General features: G+C 41.2%; 1 protein-coding gene and 1 long non-coding RNA gene across 2 annotated transcripts; both read right to left on the reverse strand.

The window, feature by feature from the left end:
• Window positions 1-1504: 1504 nt before the first annotated feature.
• Window positions 1505-11942, reverse strand: LOC147756609 (uncharacterized). The gene is made up of 2 exons (XR_015323985.1): window positions 11804-11942; window positions 1505-3439 (listed from the first exon to the last, which is right to left on the reverse strand). It is a non-coding gene; the product is annotated as an uncharacterized LOC147756609 (long non-coding RNA).
• LOC111247447 (uncharacterized) lies at window positions 3734-11237 on the reverse strand. Its single transcript, XM_022798357.2, has one exon. The coding sequence runs from the start codon at window positions 9501-9503 to the stop codon at window positions 7599-7601; it is 1905 nt and encodes a 634-aa protein (XP_022654092.1). The 5' UTR covers window positions 9504-11237; the 3' UTR covers window positions 3734-7598.
• Window positions 11943-14146: the final 2204 nt, after the last annotated feature.

Consider the following 14146-nt stretch of genomic DNA (forward strand, 5'->3'; position numbering starts at 1 on the left):
AAATTTTCATGACTAAAAAAATCTTGTATTTTTTTTTTACTCATTTACATCGTTTACTACGCGTTTAATGTTCGAATTGGAAATTAGATGAAAGCATTAGGAGATACAGTTCACTTTGTGGATATGCACTTGAAAATACGGAGTGTCCCTCTTCAAATGATATAACGTCGTTTAATACCTATCTCTTACAAGCAATTTAAATTCCATGGAGTTGTAAATGGAGTGGTGTTGAGTTCTACAGCCTTAAAACAGCTCTCAAAGACGACGATATTAAAGCGTTCAATGGCAGACCAAGTAAAAAAGTTGCCCAGTTCAATAAATAGATCATTATATCGGGTTTCTTTAAGCAGATCAGCGCAAAAGAGCAATTTTAACGGAGTCTTGCTTTTTCGATATCTAGTACTAGTGATGATCCAGGTGTACTAGGTTCGGCTGAAAAAGCCATATGGTATACTGTAGTAATGCTCTGCTTTTCTTCGTATGTGACTTGAGGAAAAATGCAATGCTTCATAAGTTGGCTTGCGAGAACATAATTGCGACAAAGAGTGTGTAAAATTTCGATAAAAGTGAAAATAAAAGATATGGACTATATAAGCAGAAGAACTAGCATTAATATAAGCCTGCTCGGTGGCATTGGACGCATTTTAAACGTTGTAAGTATTCGACGTGAAACGTGTTCACGTCTCTGCTATATGTAAACAATGTGACGCCTACACACAACCCGAGCGCGTCAACGAGCGTCTTATCTGGCATCAATGAGTGTTTAGCTATCCTACGAAACTGTTCACAACGTTTCTGCCGAAAGCGCAGTAAACCAGCTCATTGTTTTCAACATACAAAATATTGTTAACATGAAAAAGACTGTACTTGCGAGTTTGTTTTACAATTTGTAACTAGAAATTGGTACTTTACATAGTTAGTGGGCATGCACACTCAGCTTGTAGTGCAGTATCGTTCCCAGTCCTTCGTTCAATTATTTTGTCTTTGTGATGTTATAAATCATACGTTAGCTCCTTGAGAATCTTTTTTATATACGTGTATACATTTGCTTACGAAGAATTGCGTAAACATGACTCGTCGTATAATCTCAGCGGTTAGCAGAAGTAGATGTTAAAGGAACGAAACGACTTTTTGATACGATTTTTCGTGAAATGCACGACACTTAAAGGAGGTGTAAAGCGATGGTTTGGTTGGAAAAAGGAGAATTTCGAAAAATTTTACTGCTATGTTATAGCTATCTACCGGATTTCCTGCATACTTATGAACATGACAGTAGCTAGCCAGTTTACTTTTGCCTGAACAAATCTGCGCCCGTTAAACTAAGCTTTAAATCAATTTATTCTATCTATATCGTTTGCGTCAAAATGAATGCAAAACAGATCACCTTCATAACACCTAATAAGCGATGGAACGAGTCAAGCATTGAAATGGGTATTGGCCTGTATTTAACAACTGAGTAACTATGCCAATTTATAAAAAAAAAAAAAAAAAAACATGTGATAAGTGCTTTTTGACATGATGTTTCTTTGAAAATTTATAATTGCTATCGCTGCGCTACAACTATACGTTTGCTCTATCAATGGTGATTTCGATCGCTGTTTCAGCGTTTTTTTTTTATGGTTAAGACGTGTCACAAGTAAAGCGTACTCTATTTCAGCATTCACGCGTTTCTATACAAGTGAATGCCCATGCATTACGTAATTTCTGTAGTATCAATAAACAGAACAGCATAAATTCTCAGTTTACGGCACATAGGCAATAGTAATTTACTCAACGTGTTTCGTTTCCCCAGTCCCGATTCCTCTTGAAATGGCCGCAGCCGTTGTGGCTACAACACTAGACAGTTTTATTTTGAAGATACAGCAGCTACTGTTGTTGCCCGTGAAGGCTAGGGTGTCACTTATAGTCATTATCATAATAATTCATGTTATTATGAAGCTGCTTCGTGTATTTTGTTCACATTTTTCTAAATAGATTCGTAACATCTACTTAACTAAATACAAAAAGGTTATTTTGTGCTGGCATAGAACCAAATTTCACGACACTTTCCAAATGAAGTACCTCCTACGAGCGCCTTTATTGATCGAGCTCTTGCAATCAACCGCAGAAGCAGTACATCTGGCTCGTGTGCAGTTGATTCTTATGTCGGCTTTTATTAAACAGCTCAAAACAACAGATTAGATGTTCACCGCTTACGGTCTTCTCGGTTAGCTTAAAATGAAAAATCAGACAATCGTTCTTATCTACTGTCCGTTCTCATACTAAATTTATAGAAGAAAATAACGGTGGTAGCAATACTGCCCCAGAAAATCCAATGTAGCTGTGCTTTCTGCAAGAGAACTTGCGACATAAAATGGGAGAGCTAACTCCATCGGTGCATGTTGACCATCGAGAACTGTCACCGGGAGTCCGGTGAGGACCTAGGCCTCGCACAGCCGTGAACTCAGGGAAACTTTCAGGTCAAGGCGTCGTCGGTTGCCGATGCAGTGGCAGAAATACTTGTTATGAAAGGGGAACGAGAAAACCTCTGCTGAGTTACCTGGTGAACCCGGGTGGTCGAGGGCATCGAGGGCGTCGGAGTGTGCGGAAAAGACAGAAGTACAGGGGCTCATAGGGTGGCGATGGTGGCTCTGTTTGCCGCCGGTCCAAGGGGTCTGCTTTGGTGGAGACTAAGTAGCTGACTCGTGCTTCCTCTTTGCGCCGACAAGCACTGGGGACGCCCAGTTCGCAGGTATTGGCGGGAAGGATCTATATTTGACCTGGCTATTCCTGACACCTCTCGGTACATATCCGATGCTCTGCTACAGGTCAACCTCCGCTTGCTCTCTCTGTCTTCAAGTTATCTTGTTTTCTACATTGAAGCGATGTGGTGATAGGTGGTGCTCGGTAGTAGTGAAGTCGTACAACAAACACTCCAGCCAACCCTGAAGAATAGGACAGCTTGTACAGTGTTCGCATATACTGACAAAGAGTCACATATGCACTTGCTACGGCAGGAGTGCGAACAATATATGTCTATGCATGCACTTAGTCGTCCTCAGATGTAAAAAGAATGATATGGAGAAACGCGAAAGTCCTCGATTCGTTGCGGATGTCCGTGCTTTACTGATTTTACTCGTGTATGTAGTTTGGTCATAGGACTTATAGCGTGCGGTTGCAGAGTCTCAATATAAATCTAGAATAGAGATAGTGGAAACAAGTAAAAGGCAGCTTCCTAATTGATAGCGATGCAGACATGTGTAAAAACAAGAAAAAGACGTATTCGATTAAGCCGCTCACAACTTGGACCGGTTTTGAAAAGTAATTATTTTTGGATTCAGTGCAAACGGTGATTTGCAAGGAAGAGTAATTAATAAAATCAAAAAGTTATTACACAAAATGAGTGGTTGAATCTTGCTTGAAATGAAGAATTGCGTGCTTATTATAATAACTTAATTCTCTGAAAAACAAAGTCGAGACGGGGTCGATTAGTTTATATTTCAAAAACGTAATCAAAGCGGCCTTTTTCTTAACCGAATTTCACACCTAATAATCTAAATTGTATCCTAACTACTAGAGCTGAAATCTGCTTTGTTGAATAAGTTGCTTCTAAGATCCGTACGGCCTTCCTATATCAAGTGTTTGACAGAGAACTATATTTAAAGCAGCCGTTAAAAAGTTTGCCTTGAGTTAAACACGCATTACTTTACAAGTGAGGTGAAATTTCGAAATACGAAAAAAAACTTCAGTCATCTGAACACCGTCCAATGTCAATTGTTTTTATTTGATCGACCTTTACGCAACAAAGAGACCTAATTTTTGCTTCTGTGAAAAGTATTGTCTCTATGAAATTAATCACTCCGGTACGATTATTTGCTTGTTGTTATATTAGCACACAATATCATTGTTGATCTGTTCTTCAGAGTCAAACACAGCGACATAACCGGCAACCATAGCTTACACATACAACGAGTTGGATCTGTTTGTGACCGGCTCGTTCCAATCGATGAAAACGACATTAAATATTGATAGAAAATACAGCAAGTAAAAAGCATCTATTTTTTTCATACACGTATGACTGGTTGCGTTCTAGTAAATACATTAACATTGGTCCGTGTCACATTTAAAACGGAATGAGCCCCGTTTTTGTGTGAACGAATTACCAGGGGAAAGTTCGGCGGCTATGCAATTTGCCAAAGTTCACCGTTTTATATTCCGCTGAAGTGTAATCCTCGACAAAGTCAATAGATTATTGTGTACACGTTATGTGGATATTTAGAAAAAGGAAATTGAATATGTACACTAGATTTGACGCACAAATATTCGCTATAAATACATAAACATCCATGTTGTCTATACTACTTCCTGGGTGTATGTATAATGTTTATATGAATAAGTAAACTTAGAGGCAATGTAAAAGTATGTTGGAAATACAATTTCTATATAGATATATAGAGTGTGGAATGCAATACGCCAGACAAAAATGAATATCTGTGACATTTACGTAGACTGCGCATGTTCATACGGTTATATATGCTCAAATATTACCCTATTTTGTAAGCCTCTGTATCTGTTGCTTGGCATGTACTTAGTTATTCTGTTCTGTGTGTTCCCCAAACATATTAGGAAGTTGTGTGAGAAGTTCACATCCAGACATTTTTACGCTATACAGGCTGCTCTCACATACTCATTCACTTAACCTTCCTCCATGCTCTTATATAAAAACATATTTAATATTGTGTGATAGTTAATGTAATAAATATAACACTAAACATTTATGTGTCTTTTTTTTACTACACGCTATAAAAACGTATTAGAGAGAAAATGTTTCGAGTTTTTTTGATCATACACGTTCGAGATTGGAGGTCGTATTGGATTTAGCTCAATGAATGGTTTATACTCGCGCAATCAGCAGGAAGTCATAATTATTCCTCAGGGACATATAACGAAGATTCTGCTATTGCTTTAAAATAATTATTGATGTTATCTTGAAGTCGGTCTTCCTTTGCTAGACTAAGCTACTGCTATTAGTAGTGGTAATATCAGAAGTCATATAACAAAACGCTGGTATATTAGCGTTTTGTTATATGACTTCTGATATTATTATTATGTAGAGTCTTCGGTCTGCGTAAACCGCCGATGTTCCGTTAGGGCATACGGGGTCCAGTCTAGTCCCCCTTTAAAATGTTCTCCATTCAGTTTCGTATGCGCCCAACGCTGAATCTCGAAAGATGAAATCACTTCACGTTTTACCTGAGTAAATTTTAGGTTGGAAACGATTTTGAGCGTAAGTATCCGTAAAGACGTGCTTTATCTTTTTTTTTTTCTACTTATATGCAACTTAGGGAAAACATAACTGGCCATGAGACTTCAAGAGGCAAGCGTCGGGCGCATACATCTATATATTATCAATTTATAGTTAGAATAGCGATTTCTATATAAGTCGACATATAGGTGATTTTACTTCTTCGCTGGCTTTATAGTTGTCGACGCAGTGCTACCGTTTCTTGCCAAAGGAGCATTACAAAAGATTTTCCCAGCTTCTCTTGGCTAGTGTGGCGTTCTTTGCGCTTTGAGTAGATAAAATACTCAACGTACGAGTCATGCTTTTCGGCCTATTTCGATCTTTCCTGCTCACGTTTGCGGCGTCGATTAAGTAGAAGTGTTGTAAAAGTGTTATTCTTGGTTCCACTTTATCGTCATCGACGGCCTGCGACTTACTTGGCTCTGAGCAATTAAACTAGTCGATAATGTCGTTACTGCCTATCGGGAGTGTAGGTCCAACATTATTACTACGATTACTCTGGAGAACAGAAATTAACAAGTGCCCACCAAATGCTACTATCGCGGGGGTAACATTTGGTTTACTATGATGGTTAGAACTGCACGACGACGCTTGACGCTAACCGATGATATAATACGCAGCTGTTTATTCTACGATCTGATTCCTCTACTAGCACAACACGGTGATGATGATATCGTACGAATAAAAACAATAAACATATGTGCACGTTCTTTTCGTCATTGTTGGTGGTAAATGCGGCATAACGCTATAAGGCTAGATTACTCTACCGTTCGCTAGAGGGCGTCCTCTTCAAGGTTGTCACTGCACAATTTGGCGCCACTCGGATACACTGAACATTTATAACGCTGCTCTTGTTCGATATCGGAATTGGAGTTGACCCCAGTGATATAAACATGTCTGTAGACGTTTAAGAAGCAATAAAACATACACGCAATCAATAGTTTGCGTCAAAAGCGGGTCATCTATTGGGATGGACGCGAGATGATTCACTCGATACGGTCAGTTTTTTTTTATACTAATCTAAGTAATCGGATAAGTGTTCTCGTGGGTGCTGATCGTTAGTCAAAGCGATTGTCAAAGCGTCTTCTTTCGATAGAGCTCACGACAGAGATGTCCACAAACATCTTGCGGAACATCGAACGCCTTTTCATATACCTTCTTAATGAAGACATCCAGCAATCAAACTGGAGTCCAGTAATGTAGTGTAATGTTGATATATATTAACGTATTAAAAACGCGAACACTAATTATGCTGTGTTACCTAGTACAGATTCAAGATTAACTCGTGTTTTGATATATACGTACGAGATTTATAATCGCATTTTCTTGAGACCTAATCAGACCATTTGACATTGTTCTGATTTTAGGTAGGCCCCGGTCTTTCACAAGCAGGGCAAAAATACCACCAACAAGGCTTCTGTGCACTCCATTTTTGTGACACATAGCCGCTGGTAGGTTTCAATGACTTCCATAGATCTAACTTGGCCATCGATCGATCAATATACATTTTTTTAGGCTGATTCACGTCTATTAGGACATATAAAAACTATTGACGTTTTTGTCAAATTTGATTGTTGCTGCTTGTTCCATTCATTTTTTTTTTTTTTAGTCTGATTAGCTTTTGTGGAGATCGTGTCTTCCCCTTACAAATGGAAAAATGCGACATTCACGTGGACTCCTACATGGTACTGCTGCTACTACTTTGTCTTTAAAAGACAAGTATTACACTGATCTTTCAGGCCTTTTTTCACATCCTTAATCCGAGTTATTTAACAAAAGTACTTTGTCTGATAAGTATTTTTGTTTTACACATTTTTGTTTAACTGGGACGCAAAATTATTGCCTTAACTGCAATCTGTAATTCTTTAAGACGTATTACCGGTAAGACCATCACCGTGAGCCGCTTCTCGCTTTGATTACTTTCAGCGTAGCTGCTGGTGATCCTAAGAAGATTAGGGCATGAAGAGCCTTTATAAAAAGTGTATGACCTCTCAGGCAAGTCGCAGACATGCGACCTGAACAGAGCCCTTTTAAAGGAACCGGATATGTTTAAATTATTGCAGTAGTACCCAATGACCGAGTTGGACACATGAAATTGCGTAAGTTGTACTTCAAACTACTGAAGCCTCTTTTTGCCTAGCAGAATGATTCTAAATACGTTTAAAGGTCATTGTTTATTAGTCAAGTGTGCTGAAGAGGTAAATTATCATGCTTGGCATAGCAAGCTGTGTAAAAGACCTTGTCCACCAGAGAACTCGGAGCAAATTCAGGTTGATGAAGGGGCATTGGTGATAGTTTTGAACTCACAGACCCGCTAACATCTGCTATCCCGTCTTGGTATCGGGGAATCAGCTCTGTCAATAAAAATCGGCTCTCCTGAGAGACCATTCAAATTTGTCTGAACAGGGTCATACCCGCCCTTACTTTTGCATTGTGCCATCTTGTAGAATAGGACAACGAATACTACAATGAGTGGAACGGATGCTAGCGCGGTGATGCCATAGACTTCAGTGCTCTGCAAAAATGGATGAGTGGAATTGCTGGCGCCATCTAAACGATATTCGCCAACAGGATCTCCAGCGTTGGCGACAGGTTGATTAAATTTCAACACTTGTAGCTGTTTATTCGAGCCTCGCTCTCTGTTTGTAACTCCAACTCGCAACGAGTTTGTTCGTGGAGATTTCGTGATCTGGGAATCTTCAGCCGATTGCTTTTCAGAGGCGAACGCTGAAATCTTATTTTCGTTTTTTGAGATGTCGATAATGTTGTTCAGATAACTTGAGACCGTTGTTTGGGATGGTACGCTAACGGCTGTTGTTGTAATTGTTGTGGTCGTAGGTTTGTTTGTTGAGACTGGCTTTTTTGTTGACCGATGCGTCGTAATTGTAGACATGTTCATTTTTGTTATCGGAGCTGCGGTTGTAGGCTCCATAAACTGGTTAGACCATTGTGTAGTTGTGGTCATGGAACTTATCAGTTTTGGAATTGTTCTGTCGATAATTGGCTTGTTATATTTTGATTTTTCATCGGCGGCTACACTTTCGGGTATTTCTGCGAAATGCGGTTCCTCTATCGTCGTCGATGTCACCGTTGTCGTCTCTCTGAAATTGTCGAAGCCTTGCTCTGTCAAATCATCAGCCTGGGAGATTCTGAGCAGTGGGTTTTCTGTATCTTGGTCCTCATCGTATTCAAGCGTAGTGGGCATTTGTTCTTCAAAGTTGTCGCGACCACACTCTCTATTATTAAGTCTAACATTGCGAATGATGAACCCAGCGCACGCTTCAGAGGTACTGTTTTCAACAATACCATCGATCGTATGGTGGTTGATGGAATTCAGGTGACGGCACAAGTGGAGCTCGCCACCGTCTGCTCTTGTCGGTCTTAATGTACCACTCACAATGAGTTTTTGCCTATCGGTAGTCTCGTCAAAGTTAATCTGGCGAAGAGCGGTAGCTGGCAGTGCAAGCACCTCCGAGATACACATAATCGAGTTCAGCCGATATCTAAAAAGTAGTGCATGGCTATTAAGGGTTAGAGTATGATGATTCAATTCAATATCCACGCGCTGATCAGCCTGAGATATCTGCGCCTGTGTGACCTGTAGGCGAATTTTCGTGCGATAATCATCATACACTGATGAAATATCGGTGGCAATTGTTACTGGTCCGTTAAGATTAACAAATAGCCCAGACAAAAACATGATACCCGATGATGATAACTGAAGTTGAACTGGCAGGTCGTGACTTATTAATCTTGACGAATTGAATTCAGAGGTAGTTTCAAGTTTGAGGAAATCCAAACTTACATTAAAAAATCGACCTTCCTCGACCACAATGGTCGGAATTACATAGGCCATTAAAGGAAAGTTTTTTTCTCCACATTTAAATGTGCCTGGCAGGTTCATCTTCCATGTAAGCCATTTGCCCCCTTGGAAATTAGCCTTTCGACATCGAAGTTTTTTGTCTATCTCTTTACCATATTCAATGTGAATTTCTTCATTTCGGCGGGCACTGGGTCTAACACGGGAAATGCTTATACTAGTGACATTATTGAGTCTATTGGGATCTCTTACGAATAGCGAAGGCTCGATCCGTTCCTGGTAAATAATCTTAGGATAGCTATCATCTTCGTCTGAAACGTTCGCCATTGCCACTGCGATCGAGACCCATAGAACGAGCTCTTGGAAGCCATTGAACGCTATGGCGCGTGGCAGATACATTTGTCAATCACGAAAACACTGGTCAGTAGTTAAAGTTACTCGATAACTAACCCACGCGATAAGTTTAAGCTCCTATCCAGCGCGGAGAAATTGGTCGCTAGCGTTGATTAATGTAGACACGAGTAATTTTTGGTTTAGAACACTGCCTAGATACGATATAGAGAGCGACACAACAGGGAACACGAAAGTATCTTGGACGCACTGGAAGCGTATGAAGTGTGTACTTTCCTGTTCCTGAACTACATGTCAATATGAAGTCTTTCTACTTCATGCTAAACGAGAATTGTTTTAATGAGGATCCTTTGCAACACTTTTGGCATAGCGCCACCAGTGAGAATGTCACAGCACAAAATTCGCCCCCCAAACACCCAAAATCGACCACTATGGCAATATCACTTCCTCAGTTACAACCTGTGAACATATTGACATCAATAATAGAGCAACTATATGTTGCTGGACACTTGTTAAGTTTCCACTGTACCAATAATCCAGTTTCTCCAGGAATCAGCAGCGCTTTAACTTCTGTCGGAGAGAATCGCACGCTCAGCTTACCCTTCCGGTTTCCTTTGAGTTTCGTTTGCTGCTCCGATCTTTTGCGACTTTTGAATTTGCCTTAGTTAGTCCTCGTCGAAATGCATGCCGTTATATTGATATGCCACTTTGACTCTTGGTCTGCTTGTTCGGTGCCGATAAACCGCTGAAAAAGGGCGCCTAAGTGGCCGGCACGCAGACTCGCTGAGAGGTTTTCCAGCCGCACCGATGGGGTCGCTGGACAGTGCCGTTGATGCTAATGGTGATGTTAATAGCGGTAGTTAAAGGGAAACCGTGAGCCTTTGCGCCAATGCCTGCCTTTATCAACTGTTGGGATACCGGCGGCCGGCGAGTGGCGACCGCTACGAAAACAGTGGCGACGTTGGCAGTACTGGCTGCGGTGCGGCGCGACGTTCGAGCTGGAGAGTGCCGGCTGCAGCGGCAATGATCGGTGATTGCTAGCAACGCCGTTACTACTATTGTTGCTACTAGTACGACGACGATGACGAAAACTGTCTACTTTACGGCGGACACACGAATGATCAACAGTATCACCATCGCCACCTCAAATAACAACAACGGCAATGACGACGGAATCGACCTTTTGTCGGGAGCGAGGACTACTGCCCGCACGCTACTATTGCTCCCATAGGTCGTACGATTGCTGAGAATACCAGTACAGCCGCCGCTTTTGTGGCCTACCGCCGCGTCGGAGGTCTCCCGGCACCTGTCTGATGAAATGACACCCAAGCGCGAATGCGAACACCGGCGCTGTGCTCTGCCGAATGGCTTCTGCACAAGATACTGGCAGCTGGAGGATGAGGAAGGTTCAAGGGATCGAGACACCCTTGACTCGATGGGCTGGCAGACTGGATGCTCGGCTGGTCGGCGACGCGATTCGACTGATGAGTGATTTACGCCACGCCAACTCACGACCGTCTCGCTTGTTGGGCGTAAATGCTAGTGGAAAAACGTACTAACGTAGATATACATATACGTTGTCCGGGAACGCATTTCGAGTAATAGAGCGAGAGGTTGAGACGGATGTAGGGCGATGGGGGTACCCGATGGCGACTACGACGCTGTTTTCGTCGTAGTCGTACCGGCGGCCTCGTTACTGGTGATCGCACCGCGACATTGAAACGATAGCATCAGCCGCTGCACACAAACAGCGCTAACAACAGGTTGTCTGCTGTTACCGCTGCTGACTTGTCTATGCTAAGTACCAAATGCTGTACGCAAATCAAGATTGATCACTACGGTGGCCGCATTGACGAAGAAGTAGCATACAAATACATATACGTCGTGTGTGTGAATCTGCATGCACCAATTTCGAGTGTGCACAGTTGTTAGCGCTCGCGTGTATAGACTCGCTTTATCTATGCAGTATGTATTTACCATTAGTAGTTGACCCTTGTGATCAATTAATCAACGCTCGGATAACCCTACCGTTTTCCGAAGGCCAAGTACTAGGTTTGATTGCGGCGTCCTATTTTTAGCTGAGATTACGTTTCACTCTGGCAGCTGCTGCTGCACTTTCGCAATCTTGTGCATGGGCAAAAATACGTCGTTGTCTTAACGATCGGTGCGGGCTTTTTCCGACAAAGACAGTTCACAGTGATCCACTAATCATCTACATATGTTTGGTTGTACCTAGCTACTAACTGAGCTGAGAACCAAAAGGTGGAAAAGCCCATCAGAACTATATTAAGCGTAGGGCAGAAGGTTGCCTATGTAAATCAGAGCTCGTTACCTGAGCAAGAACTTACAATAGTTAATTACGATATGCCACGATCCAAATTTTGGCGTAACGGGCTGACGAACTGTGGCGCCATTGAGTTGGATGGAATAAGGGAAAACACGTGGGTCAAGCAACGTATATCGTATCTGAAAGTCACATTGAGAAAACTATTTTTAGACCGGGTTCCCGGGTAGATCGTTTAATATACTCAGTTATTGGTTGCAGATGTATGCGTTAAAACAGTTGACATTGACGTACTCTACGTTCGGTCTTTAGAAGCATAGTGAAAATAGCGTCTGCTTTGCATGTTTTTATGGATCACTCCTCTAATAATGACTCTTTATTAGTTTTTGTGAGAACATCTACGAAAACATGACATAATAATAGGAGTGGACTGGATTATTTAGAATAAATAATAGTATAAACAACTGTTCGTCAAACCTGGCAGTATTACATAGCCATAGGAAAGGGATAGAACTGCCGGCTGTTTGGCATCAGAAGGGCCAAAGCCAAGTTCTTACGAATAGAAAGCTTAAGTGCAAATAACGCCGACATTGAAACTCAATAGTGATTCCCAGAATCGCCGATGGGACATCTCAAGTACATGGTACATCTCTCGAACTATACTACAAATGATGCTGGACGGAGGACAACTTTTTCAACAACCCTATATATGACGTAGAAATATATGTGCTATTCGATAGATGAAATTTAATGCTGTGACAATTTGACATCTCCTGTCGACGAGAGATAATCCCTTATTTTCACAGAAGACATCCATTGTGTTTTCCTAAATCCGCTAATATAAATGTTAGGTTGCAGAAGTTCCGGACAGTAAATAATGGCAACACCAGTGAAAGAGCACGCGTCAACTCGAATAATGGGGTTCGTCGTAAAATGATAAATCTAGTTAATGGAGAAAATGTACTATTTTACGATATGGGATGACTGACCCGTACAATCAAATAAAATGGCATCTCGTATAATTTTAGGTAGTAGGCATTTTAAAAACAAATTGTAAAATATGTCAATTTTTCAATCCAAATCAAATAGCGTAAATTGTATGCAGATTGTTGTAAATCATGTAACGCAAATGATGGAGCTGAAATACTGTACAATGACACTTTCTAATTCGACTCTACATGCTTACCTCATCGTTTACCATAATGTTTACCTGAAAAATGCTTGGGGCAGCTTGGTTACGTGCGCGTGTATTTAAGCAATTAACAAAATAGTCTCGAAACAATGATGCACACATCCTTTTCTATCCATGTGCCCCGATATACTCTACGTCTAGTGACAAAAGTATTCCGCTCATTTTTGGACATTTTCCATATTTAGGTGTTACTAAAGCGACATTGTGTAAATGTTTTTACAGTAAAATATCTCGATTTTAGCATTATCATATTGTTTGCATCGATGTATCACTTTCGGCTATTGCAGCCATTATGATTTGGTCCGAAGCTACGAGAAAGCTACATTTTTGCGGTAACAGCAGAATCTCTCATCGCCTGACGTAAGACGGACTAACTGACGTTAAAGTCAGGATTCCGCCGCCCGCAGTATACACTACGAGTGGTCTGTGAATGTGGGAGTGTGCAAAAACGACCGTGAAATTTCTAGCCATCGGCTAGATCCGATGCGCAACGGACGCGTTGCGTCGTTTCTGTCGCGGTATGGCGACGCTTTGTTGTCTTAATCTACGTCTGACTATTTTAATGCAGCGGAAAGGGCTTGTCGTATGTCTAAGTAAAAGCTGCTTAGCCAAGGTGAGATTTCCTGCCTACTGCACTCACAACGTACCAACTACAGATACTTGACCACAAGTAGAATTTGCCCGCCAACATGAGTCATGTTTCGATTCGAAGTTTCATGTGGTTATCTAAATTACGACAACAATAACAACAGCTAAAGGGTAAAACGAATCATCTAAATTCAGCCATTCAATCGAAGGCATCTGCAATGAGACCAGTATTTGAATTGTACCGGGAAGCAATTATAACAATATGGCTTCCGAAGGTGTTCTAACTAATGCCGTCTTATTTCAATTGATTCCATTGCCGAATTTCGAAAATGCATCTTACATTATCAAAATAACAATTTTTTTAACCCCGCAGGTTAGAGATAGTGATCTTAGTTAACTGTTGTCTGTTCTAAGTAGAAGTAGCGCACAAATACGAATATTGCAAATCTATCAGTCTGTTAACAGGAGCCCATGGGTGTGACGAATCCAGAGAAATAAAATCGAAGGGTTTTATTCTATTTCTGTAAGAAATAGGTCCATCCGTTCGTACATCGCCTTTTCGTCGACGGTGCAACGTTCTTAGTCAATTCTGGCTGACTTCTGAACGGCTGCCAAGGCAAATAGATC

Source organism: Varroa destructor, unplaced genomic scaffold (genome assembly GCF_002443255.2).
Source record: "Varroa destructor unplaced genomic scaffold, Vdes_3.0 BEIS01000003.1, whole genome shotgun sequence".
NCBI lineage: Eukaryota > Metazoa > Arthropoda > Arachnida > Mesostigmata > Varroidae > Varroa > Varroa destructor.

Excerpts from the sequence above, each read along its gene's own strand:
- LOC111247447 (XM_022798357.2), bottom strand. The coding sequence starts at position 9,503 with ATGTATCTGCCACGCGCCATAGCGTTCAATGGCTTCCAAGAGCTCGTT.